The 15310-nt window shown below is 36.6% G+C and overlaps 1 protein-coding gene across 1 annotated transcript in view; it reads right to left on the bottom strand.

The window, feature by feature from the left end:
- Positions 1-15310, bottom strand: part of DCHS2 (dachsous cadherin-related 2) — a 104069-nt gene that overhangs the window by 10396 nt on the left and 78363 nt on the right. The window contains exons 11-16 of the mRNA XM_063157974.1: positions 13523-13657; positions 13073-13282; positions 10967-11824; positions 6135-6242; positions 3131-3342; positions 1495-1646 (exon numbers count right to left, since the gene is read on the bottom strand). Coding sequence (XP_063014044.1) covers positions 1495-1646; positions 3131-3342; positions 6135-6242; positions 10967-11824; positions 13073-13282; positions 13523-13657 — 1675 coding nt within the window. The remainder of the gene's footprint in view (positions 1-1494; positions 1647-3130; positions 3343-6134; positions 6243-10966; positions 11825-13072; positions 13283-13522; positions 13658-15310) is intronic.

Raw genomic sequence — 15310 nt, 5'->3', positions numbered from 1 at the left:
ATATTTTACTAAAAATAATCACTTTCTAAGGTTTCAGGAAAAAAAGCCTCTCATAAAAACATTTTAGCCAAGGCATTAAAATTAAGGTTCTGTCAACACTTTCATTATAAACCATGTTGTAAGGGACTTAGAACTTCTGGGGATGAAAATGTTCAATTCAGATATATAAACAACTCCTCACAAATTGGAAAAAAACAGTAACATTTTGACATCAAACAGGAAATACTTTTGAAAGTTTTTTTGCTATTCACTTTTCACCTAACAATGTCCAGATTAGTAACTTGTTTTAGAGAGAAGGAATATGAAGCCACAGATTCCCTGAACAAACTGTCAAACTGAAAGTCTAGAATTTTAACATAGATAGGGAAATAAATCAGCTCCCACTTAAAGTGAGATATGAGAATTAATATGCTCCCATGTTGAACATTTCACCAACAGTAAACATCCTTCATTTGAAGGACTTAATCCAGGTGTTCTTTTAAAGTATTAGTTACAAATAAAATGTATTAAGTTTATGAAAATCAGATTTGATGTATTTGATTCAGTGAGAAACTGAAAAAAATCCTCCAAATTAAGTGTCCTTTGTATTAAGTTAAAACAAAGTATTTTGGGGACATTATTATCAAATCAGCCTGTTACTAAAAAAAACCCCACATACTCTATCAATATTCTTGAATGTGGTTTTCTGCAAGTTATTCTCATTCATAAGAATTCTTACTGGAAGTTTAAAACTTTGAGGTCCTACAGGACAGGAAAACATGCAAATATTTTAATTGATACCAGATGGGAAAAAAAAAGTAATTTTTACTGACATATACACAGAAATACTACTTTTTGTGGAGACTGCAGTACTTAAAATCAGTCTGTTAATGAATCTTCATAGCAGTATTTTCTCTTCAAGGCATTATTTATTTGCTTTCTGATTCCAACCATGGCATGACCCATAAAGGAAAATTGTCATGTCCACTTGGCCATATTTATTCAGAGTTTCAGAAAAACTGGAAAAAGTTAATACTTAGTGCAGGACAGGTTATAGATAGAAATAGTTTAAAAAGAGTCTTTATCACATTATTGAATAGAAACTTTGAACTCTCTATCAAATAAAAATGAGCAAATATCCCTATTTCTTGGATTTGATTTGAGTGTTTTCATGTGTCTTTATAAAGTACATTTCCAGAGAGGGAATGGTTGTACAGTTATTAATAAACTAAAATCCAGGAACTGTCATTGTTCCTATAGTGAATAATCACACTTATATCAATATGTGTTGCCATTGATTAAACTAGACTATATTTCTTTCTCTAAATTTGGTAACTACACAAGAATCTATAGTACAAATAGGCAGCTTTAGAGCTGTTCTCAGTGCTGTCTGGCTTTCACCCAGGTTCTGTGGGTAATGGATATCAACAGGAAACTATGAAATATGTAACATTAATATTCTCAAGTTAGACTAGACAAAAAGAATACATTTTTATGGGAACCTTAAATACAAACCTGTAAGATGAAGCGTTTTCATAATCTAGGCCTGTATTAGTTGCTAGAATTCCTCGTGCTGAATCAATTAGAAATGTCGCATTTTCATTACCAGAGACAATTGAGTATTCAGTTTCTCCATTCAGCCCACTGTCAAGGTCAGTTGCAAATACCTGTTTGTGAGCAAACCTGAGGCTTAATTAAAAACAGTAGAACATGATTTCAGAAGGAAAATCCTTATACTACAGTCAGATATTTCTGATTACTTTCCTTTCAACTGCAAGTATTTAAATAAATCATCTTTGTCCCCAGTTTGTGTGTTGTGTAAGGTCACAAAATCTGCTCGAGAACTGCAATGGGCTGCACATGAATGAATAATTTGAAATTCAGCTACATAAAGCATTAGTGCTGAATGCAATCATTTTACTATTAGGTTGCTGTTAAAATGCTCTCCCTGTTGAGCACATAAAAATGCATTTTTCTCAGTGGTACAGAACTGACCTTTAAAGTATTGCTGCTATGCAAACAGACACAGGATAAAATAATTAAACTACTATGTTTTCAGAGATTTCATAGAATAGTTCAATAATTACCTCTTAAAAATAGCACCAGAAAATGTAAAAAGGGCAGAGGCAATCTGTAAAGATTTGCCAACAGAATAAGGAACATTCAGCAGCAGTAAACAGGTTACTCAAAGAGTCCTCTCATTCTTTGAAGAGTCATCTTTGTATTTTTTTTGTTGCTGAACAAGCATTATAATGAGTCTGGGATCCAAAACATAGCAGAGGCAACAAGTCAGATTGAATAAAAGAAACATAATAGAATGTATTCTGTCATAAAATTTTGATTACACATCTGGCTTGACTGCCTTTTGATTTTTCTCCATTCCTGGACACATGTTTCTCTAAATAGAATGTCCATCAGTTTCTAATCACTTTGCCCTGGAGGCATTTGTAGCTTTTCATTTATTTATTCTCTAGAGAGGGAATATCTTTAGTACCTAACATGACCCTCACCGTGACCTGACTTGCAATGCAAGAACACGTACTGAGGAAATTATATGTTCTTCTAGTCCAACTGATGTCTTCTTTTGCTCTAACACAGACAGCTGGAAACATTTTGGGAGAATGGACCCATTCAGAGGAAGAAGTGTTTGCACATTTAAATTAAGACAAGCTGCTCTTTAGGCAGCAGATTTCAAATTGAACACTTGGGTTTGACTCTACTAGTCTGATGAGTAGAAAGTATTCTTTTTATTGCTATAGTCCTTTCAGTAGAGGCATTAATACAAGACCCAGCCTATATTGTAACCAGAACCACAGATTTGAATGGTATTTTTCAATTGCTTGAAGACAGAAACAGATTTTTTTTAAAAAGAGAATTTAAATTCCAGGTGCACAGTTGCCCAGAAGATACAGAATTCTCTTTCAGCTCAACAGACCTGAATGAATTATCTGATCTGAAATATGGTCTAGAAGAAAGAATCATGTAATATTTTAGATATCCAAGCAGACTAGTAGCAACACCAAGATCCTTACTCCCAGTTTTTAAGACAGAATGGTCCAAGACAGAGCTAACAGGATTGTAGTGATTAACAGATCAGCCAAACTTCTTTTGAACTACACCACTGTGCTTGGGAAGATATACTTTCACTTACCTGTATGATGTCTGTTTTAGGACTCTGGCCTTCCCACACTGATGCTTTGTAATAGCTTTGCTCAAATTTAGGTGTATTGTCATTCACATCTTGAATCAAAACTGTCACTCCACAGAACACTGAACGGAAGCTATTTTCAGCCACAACTGTAAGATGTATTTTACATTTATCTTCATAATCAAGGTACTTTGGGTCTTTTACTGTGATTGTGCCTGGTTTATTATAAGAAGAAAAAAATCTCAAGATGTGACATACTCATTCAGGAAAAAACATGTACAAATGCAGTTATGTCCAAACACACATGGTCATGGTCACAGGACAGAATTCCAGCAAGCTTGCCATTGTGTCCTTTTTCTACCTACTATCACCCCAACATCCTAGGTACTGAATAAATCTCGGATAGCTAAATTTTCACCAACCGCTACAATGGCATTTTCCAAAAACTAAGCCAATTTGCTAGCAGAAGAATAGAGACAAAGTGTCTGCATGATGTTTCCTCCTCAGCACACGACAGTGAGACAGCCACATCAGGAGAGACTCTTGTCCTTCATCTGACAGTGGCTACATCTTGTCCTCCACCAAAATCCACATCAGGCAACAGCTGCAGCAATTTCTGTATCTGACTGACACACAGGCAAAACACTCACTCCTTCTGAGGCAGTGAGCCTCCTTCCCCTGAGCTGTTACTCCATCAAAAATAAACAAAGAATGAGATTTATTGAGATGACAAGCACAACTGGCCACCTCCACGTTAAACATGAAATGTTTTTGGAAATCTATAGACAGTTTCAATGTTCTAGAAACATACTCATAATTCTCCATTACATCTAAGCATAAAATATACTTGATTTGTATATTAATTTTAATTAGAATTCAAATTCAGTTTTGCATGACTTTTCAGTAATGATGTCATGAATCTTGTTATCCCAAACTTCGGCTATCTTAAGAATGTATCAACTGTGGCTCCCCAAACTAGTGCTTTTTATTTTTTATTTTCTAGGATAAGTAAACATTAACTATTGTTTATAGACCTGCGTCTTGAACATAAAGATTTCAAAGGTGTTTTATTTTCAGCACAACACTTCAAAATATCACATTCTGTTTACAGAGATAAGAAAACAGACAGTGGTAGAAGAAATACATTTCCAGATGACAGAGAGCAAACTGAAAGGCTCTAGTGAAGACTGAAACAAATAATCAGTTTATCAAGTTTGAGGTACACCACCTAGGAGGAACATGTGAAAGAAACAGAGTTGCTCATTCTTCAGAAGTGCACTTGAAGAAAAAACAGCGTAACAATCTTCAACTATGCAAATAAAAGGGGGGTTGCCTTTGTCTTAGGTCTACTCTTACTAGATTAAGAAGTAATAAGTTTAAAACATTTCAGCAAACATTCAGACAAATATGAATAAAAACGTTCCAATTGCCAAAACTTGTGCAGACTTTTGAGAGGGTTTGCAGAATCACTGTCCCTGATGGTTTTTAAGGACAGTACAAATTTCTGTCATATTTTGGCACAATCGATTCCCCTCCTGCATCGGAGGGACAGACTAGTTCATGTCTTTGAGTCATCTCCTACTCTTTCTACAACTCTACATCATAATAAAAAATTTTAAAATGGTATAGAGTCTTCTCCAAAGTGTGGTTAATTAACATCAGTGCTAGAAAAGGCAAGAAGAGCAGATCTTTGGCTGTTCAGAATATGAATTACAGACAGGGCAAAATTTTGGTACGGCTCATAATACTTCTGCTGTAGAAGCAAGAGGTAGAGAATTACTGGCGTCAAAATTATGTTATGCAAGCACTGCTCTTCAAAAGTCCTTAAAGGCTGAACTTCAATTAATTTTTTTTCTAAGAAACACAAGAAAGGCTTCAGAGGAAAGGAAACAGAAGAAACCACAATGGATCAAAGGTCTCAAAAGAAGGCTTGTGACATTCACTGCTATAGAAATTCCACTCCTGTTGGTGAAGACAGTGCTTATGAGACCCTTCAAAGCATCACATAACCATTTTTCAGCCCAGCTTGATAAAAAAAGAGAAAATACCATTTGAATTTTCTTTTTTTTTGAGGTGATATTGGAAAAGATCCACTTCCTCAGTAAAAAGCCTGTCTGGGTCTAAGATGTTCTTTAAGGCCAATCTCTCTAGTTTTATTTCAGTGAAATAAGAAGGACTTGAAAATCAAAAGTATGCACTTCAAGCACCCCTCATCTAAAAAAATTATTCTAGTGGTACGCCATTTGTTGCCTGGAGACATCATGATAATCAGAGGTAAAGTCTTCAGAATCTCAGGGATAAAGCTATTTATTAAGGGTACAAGCATTTACACTGTTTCTGAGGAAAAGTGCTTACACTGTCTATATGCCATCCAAAAAAGAGAGACTGCAGCTATTCAGAAGGCAAACATATTGCAGATGTTTAGGAGCTGAGAGGTAACCAGGGTAGCCGTGCTCTCTTAGGAGTCTTAGAGGAGAAAATGTAAATGCACACAGGGAACACCTCACCCTCCTGCACCTGGAATTCCTGACAAAAGAGCAGGTGAAAGCGGAACTGCTGCAGAACACAAGTACAATCACAAAAAAAATAAACAGGCTTGACTTTTAAACATGTTGATGTTTGCCTGAAACAAAGAGCATTAAAATCAACAAGAGTCTAATGCTTCTACTTTAGAAGTGTTTTGAAGGATTTTGTTTATTGAGTTTTTGGGAAACTGTATGATGAGAAACAAGTTAGAATGTCATCTTGAATGACAAAGCAGTAGTTTATCACCAACACTTGGTGATCAAGAGTAAATCAGAACTGAGTGTTTTAAACAGGTATACTGGTGCTCAATTCCTTTTTACCTCAAGTCTACAATAGTGCCTGGATTTACTAATGACCTGCTCATTGCTATAGAATTATTACTAGGGAGCACTCTTACGATATCTAGCCCTTGTTCTTGTGGTAGGAACTTGCTAATGCTCCAAAATACACACAGACACTCGAAACAAATTATAAAATGTACCTGTAACAGGGTGTATGGAGAATATTTCCTGGTCATTGAAGATGCTATATTTTATGTCTTCTCCTGTAAATTTGTGTTCATAGGCTTCTACTGTTAGAAGTGATGTACCTATGGAAGCAATAAGACATTTTCATAGTGTTAACCTAGAAGGTTTTGTTCTAATATTATAGTATTGATATAAATAGCAGAAACACAACTTCGTACTAGGTTAAGTGCTCATTCATTAGTTTAGTAGACAATGAGTCTCCATTATTTTTCCTATATAACAAATTCATAGACAAAGCACTGTCTATACCTTCTTCCTCAGTAAATTACACATCTGATAACAACTTCACCTGCCTAAATAAAATTATGAGATTTAACTTTTCCTAATTGCAAACTCACAGGAATCATTTTCTCTCTTACCTGAAGTCATATCTAATTCTTTTTTGGTTTGTGGTGCATCATGTCACCCACAAATGACAAGAAAGTTTATTTTTTTTCTCCATTTATCAGGATTCAATTTGGCTTTTTGAACAGTACCTTAAATTAAATATCCTTCAGAATTTTAATTAGCCACCTTTTGATCAAGAGAAAGAAAAGATGAAACTATGTGCATAGCTATGTGTCAATTCACAGATAATCCAAATTCCATTAAAAGACCAATAATTTAACATAGAATGCAGGAGACATGATTTAGAAATCCTGTTTGGAGTAAAAGAATAGGGGAAACGTGGAACTCAAATTATCCTGCTCAGAACCAATACATTTAACAAAAATATAGTAAATTCAAATGGCATTATCACAACTTCCAAATAATTATTATTTTCAAGTGATTTAAAAAATTGTCTAGCATATATGGCCATTGATTTTAATGTTTTTAATTATTTAATTAAATTGTAATTGTTTCCATGCAGCTGTAATGGAATGAGGCATCGTGAGCTCTTTCAAACAGCATTAGAGGTAACTAGTTATTTTATTGTATCACAAAGGTCATAGTCAGTGTTCAGGATGCCACAGGAAAAGACTTTAGTATAAAAAATGAGAGGAAACCTTGCTATTACAATAATCTGATACCTTTTTTACTTCAGCAGTTACATATTATGTTTTAGAAACCAGAATTTTTCTATTAAGGGTTTATTTGCTTTCAAAATCTGTCTGCCAAAAGAAAAAGCATGCCAATTTTGACATGTGATTTTCTGTACTTGTCAATATACTTGTAAGATATTTACTAGAAAAGCTCCTGGAATCAACATCTATCTGTTCAATATGTAAAGAGAGATATATGAATGCTGACCTAGAGTTTTTTAGGAACTAAAAAAAGGGTCTGTAGGTTGAATTTTCATTGCCAAGCAACTTGGGTTTACTACAGAAAGCTGCAAGGACAATCATTCACACCATCCTCACAGCAGAGTTAGAGATAAAAAACCCCAAGGTCTGAAGAATATCCCTCTTTATCTTTTAACACACTCTGCATCTTTTTGTTTGTTTGTGTGTTTAAGAATAAATACTATCAGAAACAAAGGAAGCAGCAGCATTTCTACTTGTATCCTTGTTTTTCAGAGGTTAGGTTAATAAACTCTTTGTCTGAGTCCTCCTATCCTAATCTTTATGCTCCACATTTTTCACACAGATAGAATTGTTTACAGCTTCTTTTTAGCAGAGTACAAATCTCTTGTTCCGATATCCTTCACAGAAAACAATTACTCCCAACAGTGAATTTTTACAGTTCATTGTCAGAAAAATATGACCAAAGTGTGAGGTCAGCTGTGGCATAAACAGGCCCTATACAGATAAAGAGCAATAGAAAATGTCCATCTGTTGAACCTGCCATTCCAATCACACCCAATTCAGACATTGCCTCAAGCAGAGGTCACATCATGTAACTCTTAACAGAGAGAAATCAGTGAAAGGGAGCTTTCTCTCTGCAAAACACATTCAGCACTGAAGATAGAGCAAGGTAGCAGGGAGATCAGGGTCAAAGCAAAAGCAGTCAGATTGGCCTGAAATGCTAGGCAATTGACCTCTGAATTAGTAAAAAATATTGAAAGACATGAAGAGTGATGTAAAATATGTAAAATCCAGGGTTTTTTCAGGGTTTTTTAAATGTTTTTTTTCCGCATACCTTCTGACTGCATATGGAAGTATCTCAAACTGTTTTATACAGCCTAGATCCCACCATTATGCCTGCAGACTCAAACCCAAAACATGGGAGAGTGAACAGCATTTGCCTACCTGGCCAAATCAGCTCCAAAAGACTTGCTGAATTCTTTGTTAGGGCATATATGTTTTATATATAGGGCTTTTTTTATATATATGTCCTAACACCAGCATCACACAGAGCTGCTGTATCACTGTAGCACTTTCTTCAGTCCTCATTATAGCAGTCTCTTTTCACTGTCCTCTGCCATCTAACCTGTGTTCATCCTTGCCCTTATTTCTTCAGACCTCTTAATTGCCATGAAATGAACAGCTGAGCACGGAGATAACGATTCAAGAACCGTCTGGACACAATCCTGTGCCATGCGCTCTGTGATAACCCTGCTTGAGCAGGGAGGTGGCACCAGATGACCCTTTTGGTCCCTAACCCTAACCCAACCTCAGCCATTCTGTGATTCTTTGACTTAAAGAATGAGAGGATACATATCTGATATCTAATAGAAAAAGAAAATAGAGGAGTCAAGAAGTTTTACTGGTGAATCCATCTCCAAGTGTTATGCAAACAACCATTCAACTAAAAGTTGGGTAAATAATAAAGGTTTTTTACCCTCTGAAGAGCACAGTCACTTGATTATTTATTGATTAGCTTCTAAGTGCCTGCTGTAGAACAGTTTATAGTATTTAAAGACATTAAATATTCAATATTAAACAAAAAAAAATTAGAAAAGTGGGGTTTTCTAAAGGTCATTAAACTCGGAAGTTAAACACTTAAAGAAAATGTGACCACAAGGACCAGTTCCTGAGGCACTTGCCCATTTGATGGGTTTAGACTAAATTAAAACTAAGGACCCTTGGCTTTGGTTTTTTGTTGTTTATATTATTCACATTTTTTATTCTTTTTAAAATAAACGCAGCATTTTTCCCCTCCATCAGTTAAGGCAGAAATAAAATTATGAAGAGAAGCCACATTTATTAATACCAGTTCTACAAATAATCAGTATGTAATGTAAATCTTCCCTGGACTGAATACACTGGTACCATTCACGTTTGTAGGGGTCCCAGGATCACATCTATCCTATAAGCTAACTTCTGTGAGAGTTTTAATTACAATCATACTTTTCTTCCCCACTGAAATGTAAAATATTTGATATTTATTTATGCTTATGAAAAAAGGAAAATAGTATAAACAAAGACAAGCGGTACTAGTATTTGGTAAAATCTCTTATATTCTTAGAAGAATTTGATCTTCTTAGCAAATAAGAGTATTATTAAACACAAACTAACATTTTATGATCAAATCCGCCTGTTTACCCTGAAGCTTTGCTAAATTTCCTTTAATCAAAACAACTTAAATTGAATCTTAATTATATTTCTACAGATTGAATGGGAGAACACAATGGCATTCTGATACCACAGCTCCTTGGGGCATTTCTCTGATTTCAGGCTGGCTTTTTAGCCTGATCCAGGAACATATCTACACTTAAAAAAAATCTAGGATCAGAGCAGTTTATCTATTGCCATAAAGCTCTGATCTTTATTTTCTTTCATTAAATGTAACAATTAAAAAATTTGGCTTGTAGTCCCAAACAAGCACAGAGGAAGGAATGGCTGAATAATCACAGCAGTAATTACTGCAACCATCAGTTGCATTAAGCCATTTTCACCCTTCACTCTCTCTTCTGTTTGTAATCATCCAACAATATTGATTGGTTTTCCAAAATTACTAACACACTTCTTATTTACTGATTCATAATCCAATATATAGGCTGTTACTCAAGATCCAGGAATCCACTAGTCTCACAAAACCCTTAGGATATAATGGAATACTGCTTTTGTTTTACTGAGTGAAGTTTGAATTATAAAAGAGAAATTACTTGTTCAAGGTGAATCTCATGGGCTGTTTTAATTGAGAATATAGTGCAAGTCAGATCTTTAAATACATCTGGCCAATTATATAGTGAGATTTGTGGACATAAATACGCAAAAGCCATTCCTTTCTGCCCCTCATCAGGACAGAGCCAATCCCTGATGCAGGAGAAGATACCACATCTAATTGGCTGGAGGGATAACTATTAATGTTCTTTGAATGATAAAAAGTAGCGCAGTAATTGTCATCAATATCCAGAACAAATCCAAATAAATCTGTAAGCACCCTGTGACTGAAGCTGGTTGGTCTGTAGGTGGCATTCCATAGTGCAGTCTCTACCTAGAGAGACACTGTAGAAGCATGTCCAAGTGACCACGTATCAATAGCCTCCGACCTTCCCTACCCCATCCTACTCCCCTTTCTCCTTCTTCTGCAAAGTCTAAAACTTCAGCAAGGTATTTATGAAAGCTACAGTTTGTGAAGGGTTTTGTGAAAACAAGAAATGTCAGGTTGCAACTGGTTCCCAACACCCAGCTCCTCTGAGCTTGTGTGCACTGCCCAGCAAAACAACAAGTAAATGCTGTCCACCCATCATTAAAGCAATTTTGCTAAATGAATGAACCCACTGATGATCAGACAATGCCTCCTCCATTGCATCTTTTTCATGCTGGTGCATTTGAAAGGGGCAAACGGGTATTGGCTCCATCCACATTAACTTTTCCCTGCTGCTGCACATAAAAAAAGGTTTCCCTATACTATTCATTACAATTTCAATTCCAAAAAGAGGGGAGATTGGCGACTACAAGAAGACGGATTTCATGCCCACCTGCTGCACTGTTCTCAGGCACACTTGCTTCGTACAGGCTGTGGCTGAATGAGATCATCTCCTCTTGCTCTTCTGTAAAGATAATGACCACAGCTGTGGCTGTTCGAGGTGTGATGCCTTGATCTGAAGCTGTCACTAGCAGCTGGGTACTGAAGTCCTTGGAAGCCAAGGGCTCCCGAAGAATGATGTCACCTGTCTTCACATTGACCTGAAATACAGTTTCTGCCATCATCAAATTAAAAACAACAGCTCCATTTGATCCCAGATCCACATCCTCTGCTCTCACAGTGGCAACTGTCTCATTCACAGCAGTTTCAGCAGGCACAAAGACCCTGATAGGATTCTGCAAAAAGACAGGATTGTTGTCATTGACATCATTAACATGCACCACAACACTGACAGTGGTGCTCCTTGGAAAATGGGGGCTACAGTCACTTGCCACAGCCCTAAAAGTGTACTGGGACTTGGTCTCCCTGTCCAGTGCCTTTGTAGTAACAATGGATCCTGTGGCACTATTGATGGCAAATGCTCCATAGGTGTCATCAATAAGGGAGTACATAACTTCACCATTCAGGCCAGCATCTTCATCAGAAGCAGACAGGTCCAGGATGGCTGAGCCTTCCTCCAGGTCTTCTGTCACAGAGATTTGATACTGGGTCTTCGCAAACAAGGGGCTGTGATCATTTTCATCCAAGACTGTTAGATAAAGCTGTGCAGTGGAGCTTCTCAAGGGACTGCCTAGGTCATGGCACTCAATTACAAGAGTGAAATTGCTGATGTCTTCTCTGTCTAAGCTACGAGTGACCAGCAGCTTGCCTGATGTGTTATTTAGTGTGAAGTATTCTCCAACATTTCCACCTTTCAAACACATAAAAAAAGAAATTATCACTAACAACTACTTTTAAAAAAGAACCCCTTGTGAATGCTCTATACTAATTGCAATAACAAGGTCCAATGCTCATACAGCTGGTGAGCTCATGTGCCTTTCACATATTATATTTCTCATACAAATTAAAACCTGTATTTCATTTAAATCACTGAGAGGCAATGATAGCAAATGCAGAAAGTCATAACAATTTACAGACGGGCCTTTTGGCCAGCTGCATATCTTTTTTTCCCAAACCAGACCACCTTATAAAAGGTCATGCATCTAGGCTGCTCCATGAAGTGACCTCTTCCCAACCTTAGTTACAAATTCCACAAACCTATGAAGCATTGCTGACAATTGTAATTGCTTGCTCCTAATTCTCTTCTACAAACCTATCTCTTGGAATTCAAGAATTGGGCAAGGTCACGATTCGGGAGCACTGGGAATAAATATGAAGCAGTCAACTGAAAAGTCAGCAATTTTAGTAACAGTGAATGGCTTACATACTTTATAACATGCAAAAAGACCAAAGGTAACGAAATTAAATGTCATAGAGATCACAACATCAAAACCAAGGAAAAAAAGGAATTCATAACTGTTTCTTCAAAGAAAAATGTGTTGGTTTTTACCACAGTAGCTCTCTGCCTACATTTGAGCCATTGCTGAGAGCCACAAACCAAAGTAAGCACAGCAAACTTAGCAAACTAAGCACCGCAAAGTATCCAGAGATACTACAGGAGGCTTTGAACAGCTGTGGAGCTTACATTGGCATAGTGGACTCAGGGAGAGTTTGGCAAGATGGAAGCCAAGTATGACATTATTAATTGCTGGGTGAAAGAAGCTCTCACAAAATAAAATTTAATAAATAGCATTAAATAAATAAATTTCAATTAATTCTTGGGTATATTTTCAAGGGAATACTTACATTCAGACTTCTACAACTATAACAAAAAGGACAAAAATTATGCCTTCATGATTAATGCCTCATTCCAGCATTTGGTATTTTTTTTTGTTTCACTGTTCTGCACTATTTCAAATCCAGAACGCAGAATGAAAGTATGCCTGGGTAGTGCTTATGAGTGTTGACAAAAGGGTGAAAGATTTCTCTTTTCTTTTCCACTAAAAAGAAGCATGGGAGCTCAGGAGGCCTGGTAAAGTCAAGACTACCCTAAAACTTGGATGCTGCTGTTTAAATATTTCCCTGATTTATACTAACAAAATGATGGAATATAACTTACCAGTTATTTTGTATCTTAGAGCTCCATTATTGCCAGCATCCATATCTACAGCCCGGATAATGTAAACAACAGAAAGCTGTTGGTTCTCTGGAATAAATATCTCAGAGGGAGGAAGAAGAAATGTGGGAGAGTGATCATTTTCATCCAGCACTGTGCAGATTACTGTCACTGTGCTTGACAGCAACGGAGTTCCACTGTCCCGAACCAAAACTAAGATCAATAAAAAGAAAGAAATTTTCATTCAGTAGTTGTAACAATAGATGTTCTTTAATAATATCAGAGTAGAAGAGTTATTTGTGCTATGCAAAAAAGCATATGCTCTTCTGTACTGGAAAATCCTACCACATGCATTGAATTCAGAAGGCATGAAAAAAAGTAATGCTGATAGTAACACCTCACTCCCTCTCACTTCCCACTCTAGAGGCATTCACTGATATTTCACACTGCTACCTTTAATACTGAAAACCTCCTGGGTTTCCCTGTCCAATGATGCAGCTGTTACGAGCTCTCCACTGTCCGAGTTCATCTTGAATTTCTCATAACCAGCTCCTGGTAAGATTTCATACTGAAGCAAGGAATTCAGCCCTTTAAAACAGAATAGAAATCGTAGTAAAATATGGCAACTCTCCTCACATTCAGGTATACTTATTTCTCTCTTTCTTTCCCCTCAAGATTCTTCTGAATGACAATTCTACACAGTTCCTGATCAGACCTACCAGTTGCATATAGTGCAGGGATATTAGCCTTCCCATCTTCCTCTAGGGAATAGGTTAAAACTTTTAAATGCTTTAGAAACCTGTCTTTCAAAGTTGCCCACCTTAGTTGAACAGGAAATGAGACTCAACATTCTTACCTATTATGGTTGTAAGGTAATTCATTTCATATTTCTTTTCATTTCAATATCCTCCCAAGAAAAGTATAATGTCATCTCCATCACACCTATATTATTGCCTTTAATTAGTTTAATCCTACATTATACCTGAAGGATTTGACTATTGTACCCTATTTTTTTTTTCTTTTTTGCAATTTTCTTACATTCCAGTCAACCATTCTGTGTTTTTCCCACACAGAATTAGTGCTTGAGTAGGGCAGGGACAGTTGGTACACCTGAAAAATTACATGACACTTCTAGTCATTTGAAAACACTGCCTGCCTGTTCTCATCTGCTCCAGTCAAGCACAAGACAATCTGCACTGGAGCTGATGGAGAAATACAATGTGAGAGAAGAAACAGAGTCTACAGGTTTTAACATACTCAACTTCATTTACCTTTGAATAGCTTTGTTAGGTGGTTGACAGTGCTACTGAAATTTGATTAAGAGAATGCATTAACACCTAAACTAAGGCAAGGGAGGGATGTATACAATACACAGCAGGAGGAAAAATGACTTACAGAAATCCTTTCAGCTTTACAGAAGAAGGAAGAAAAATCACATCAGTGAGGGCAGTCAAGGTAAATGTCTTCAAAGTCTCAGGTTACTAAAATATATTTACCTGATCTGCCCATATCAGATAACATTCAACTAAATTTTAAAAGTTATTCACAGTTCTGCTGGCATTTATCTATCCTTTATCACCAATATGCTACAGATGAAAAAACAGAGACACAAAGCTGCAAGTCTGATAATATTAGCTTCTTGCCTCCTGCAATTGAGCTGCTTCAACCCAGTTGCTTCTCCAACAGATTCCACAATGGACACTATTCACAACCAGGGCTGAAAAAACATGGGTGCCATCCAAGTTGACTGTTCACACAATGCTGAAGTCAAAACTTTTAACCCTTAAAAAACACAGATATGTGACATCTTGATTACATGTATTTACCAAAGATTTACTGACTCCTTTCCCATATCCAACTGCTAGGAGTGTAAAGTAGCATTAGGAAAAAGCTGCACACCCTGCCCAGGAGAGGAGCATGATGACTCTACATGTGAACACAGCACAGCACAGCAGCTAGCACATTTGCACTCAATCCAACCTGCTGGTTAATTATTCAGTAGCACTGGTCACACTTTAGGAGATGAAATTGCAAACTGAAATAAAAAATGTCCTCCCTGCCCCAAATCCAGATTCAAGATCCAGATTTCATCTTTATAGGACTTTACAATAATGTCTAATGGATGGCAGTAAGCCCTGTCTCATAACTCAAAGTCAACGGTTCCTATTAACCTTTTAAGATTTTTTTCCTACAGCTCCAGACATAACTATTGAACCACAGAGGTGCACATCAGATTAAAAG

The sequence above is a fragment of the Melospiza melodia genome, chromosome 5 (genome assembly GCF_035770615.1).
Source record: "Melospiza melodia melodia isolate bMelMel2 chromosome 5, bMelMel2.pri, whole genome shotgun sequence".
In the NCBI taxonomy this organism is placed as follows: domain Eukaryota; kingdom Metazoa; phylum Chordata; class Aves; order Passeriformes; family Passerellidae; genus Melospiza; species Melospiza melodia.
This window is presented reverse-complemented; position numbering and strand designations above follow the sequence as displayed.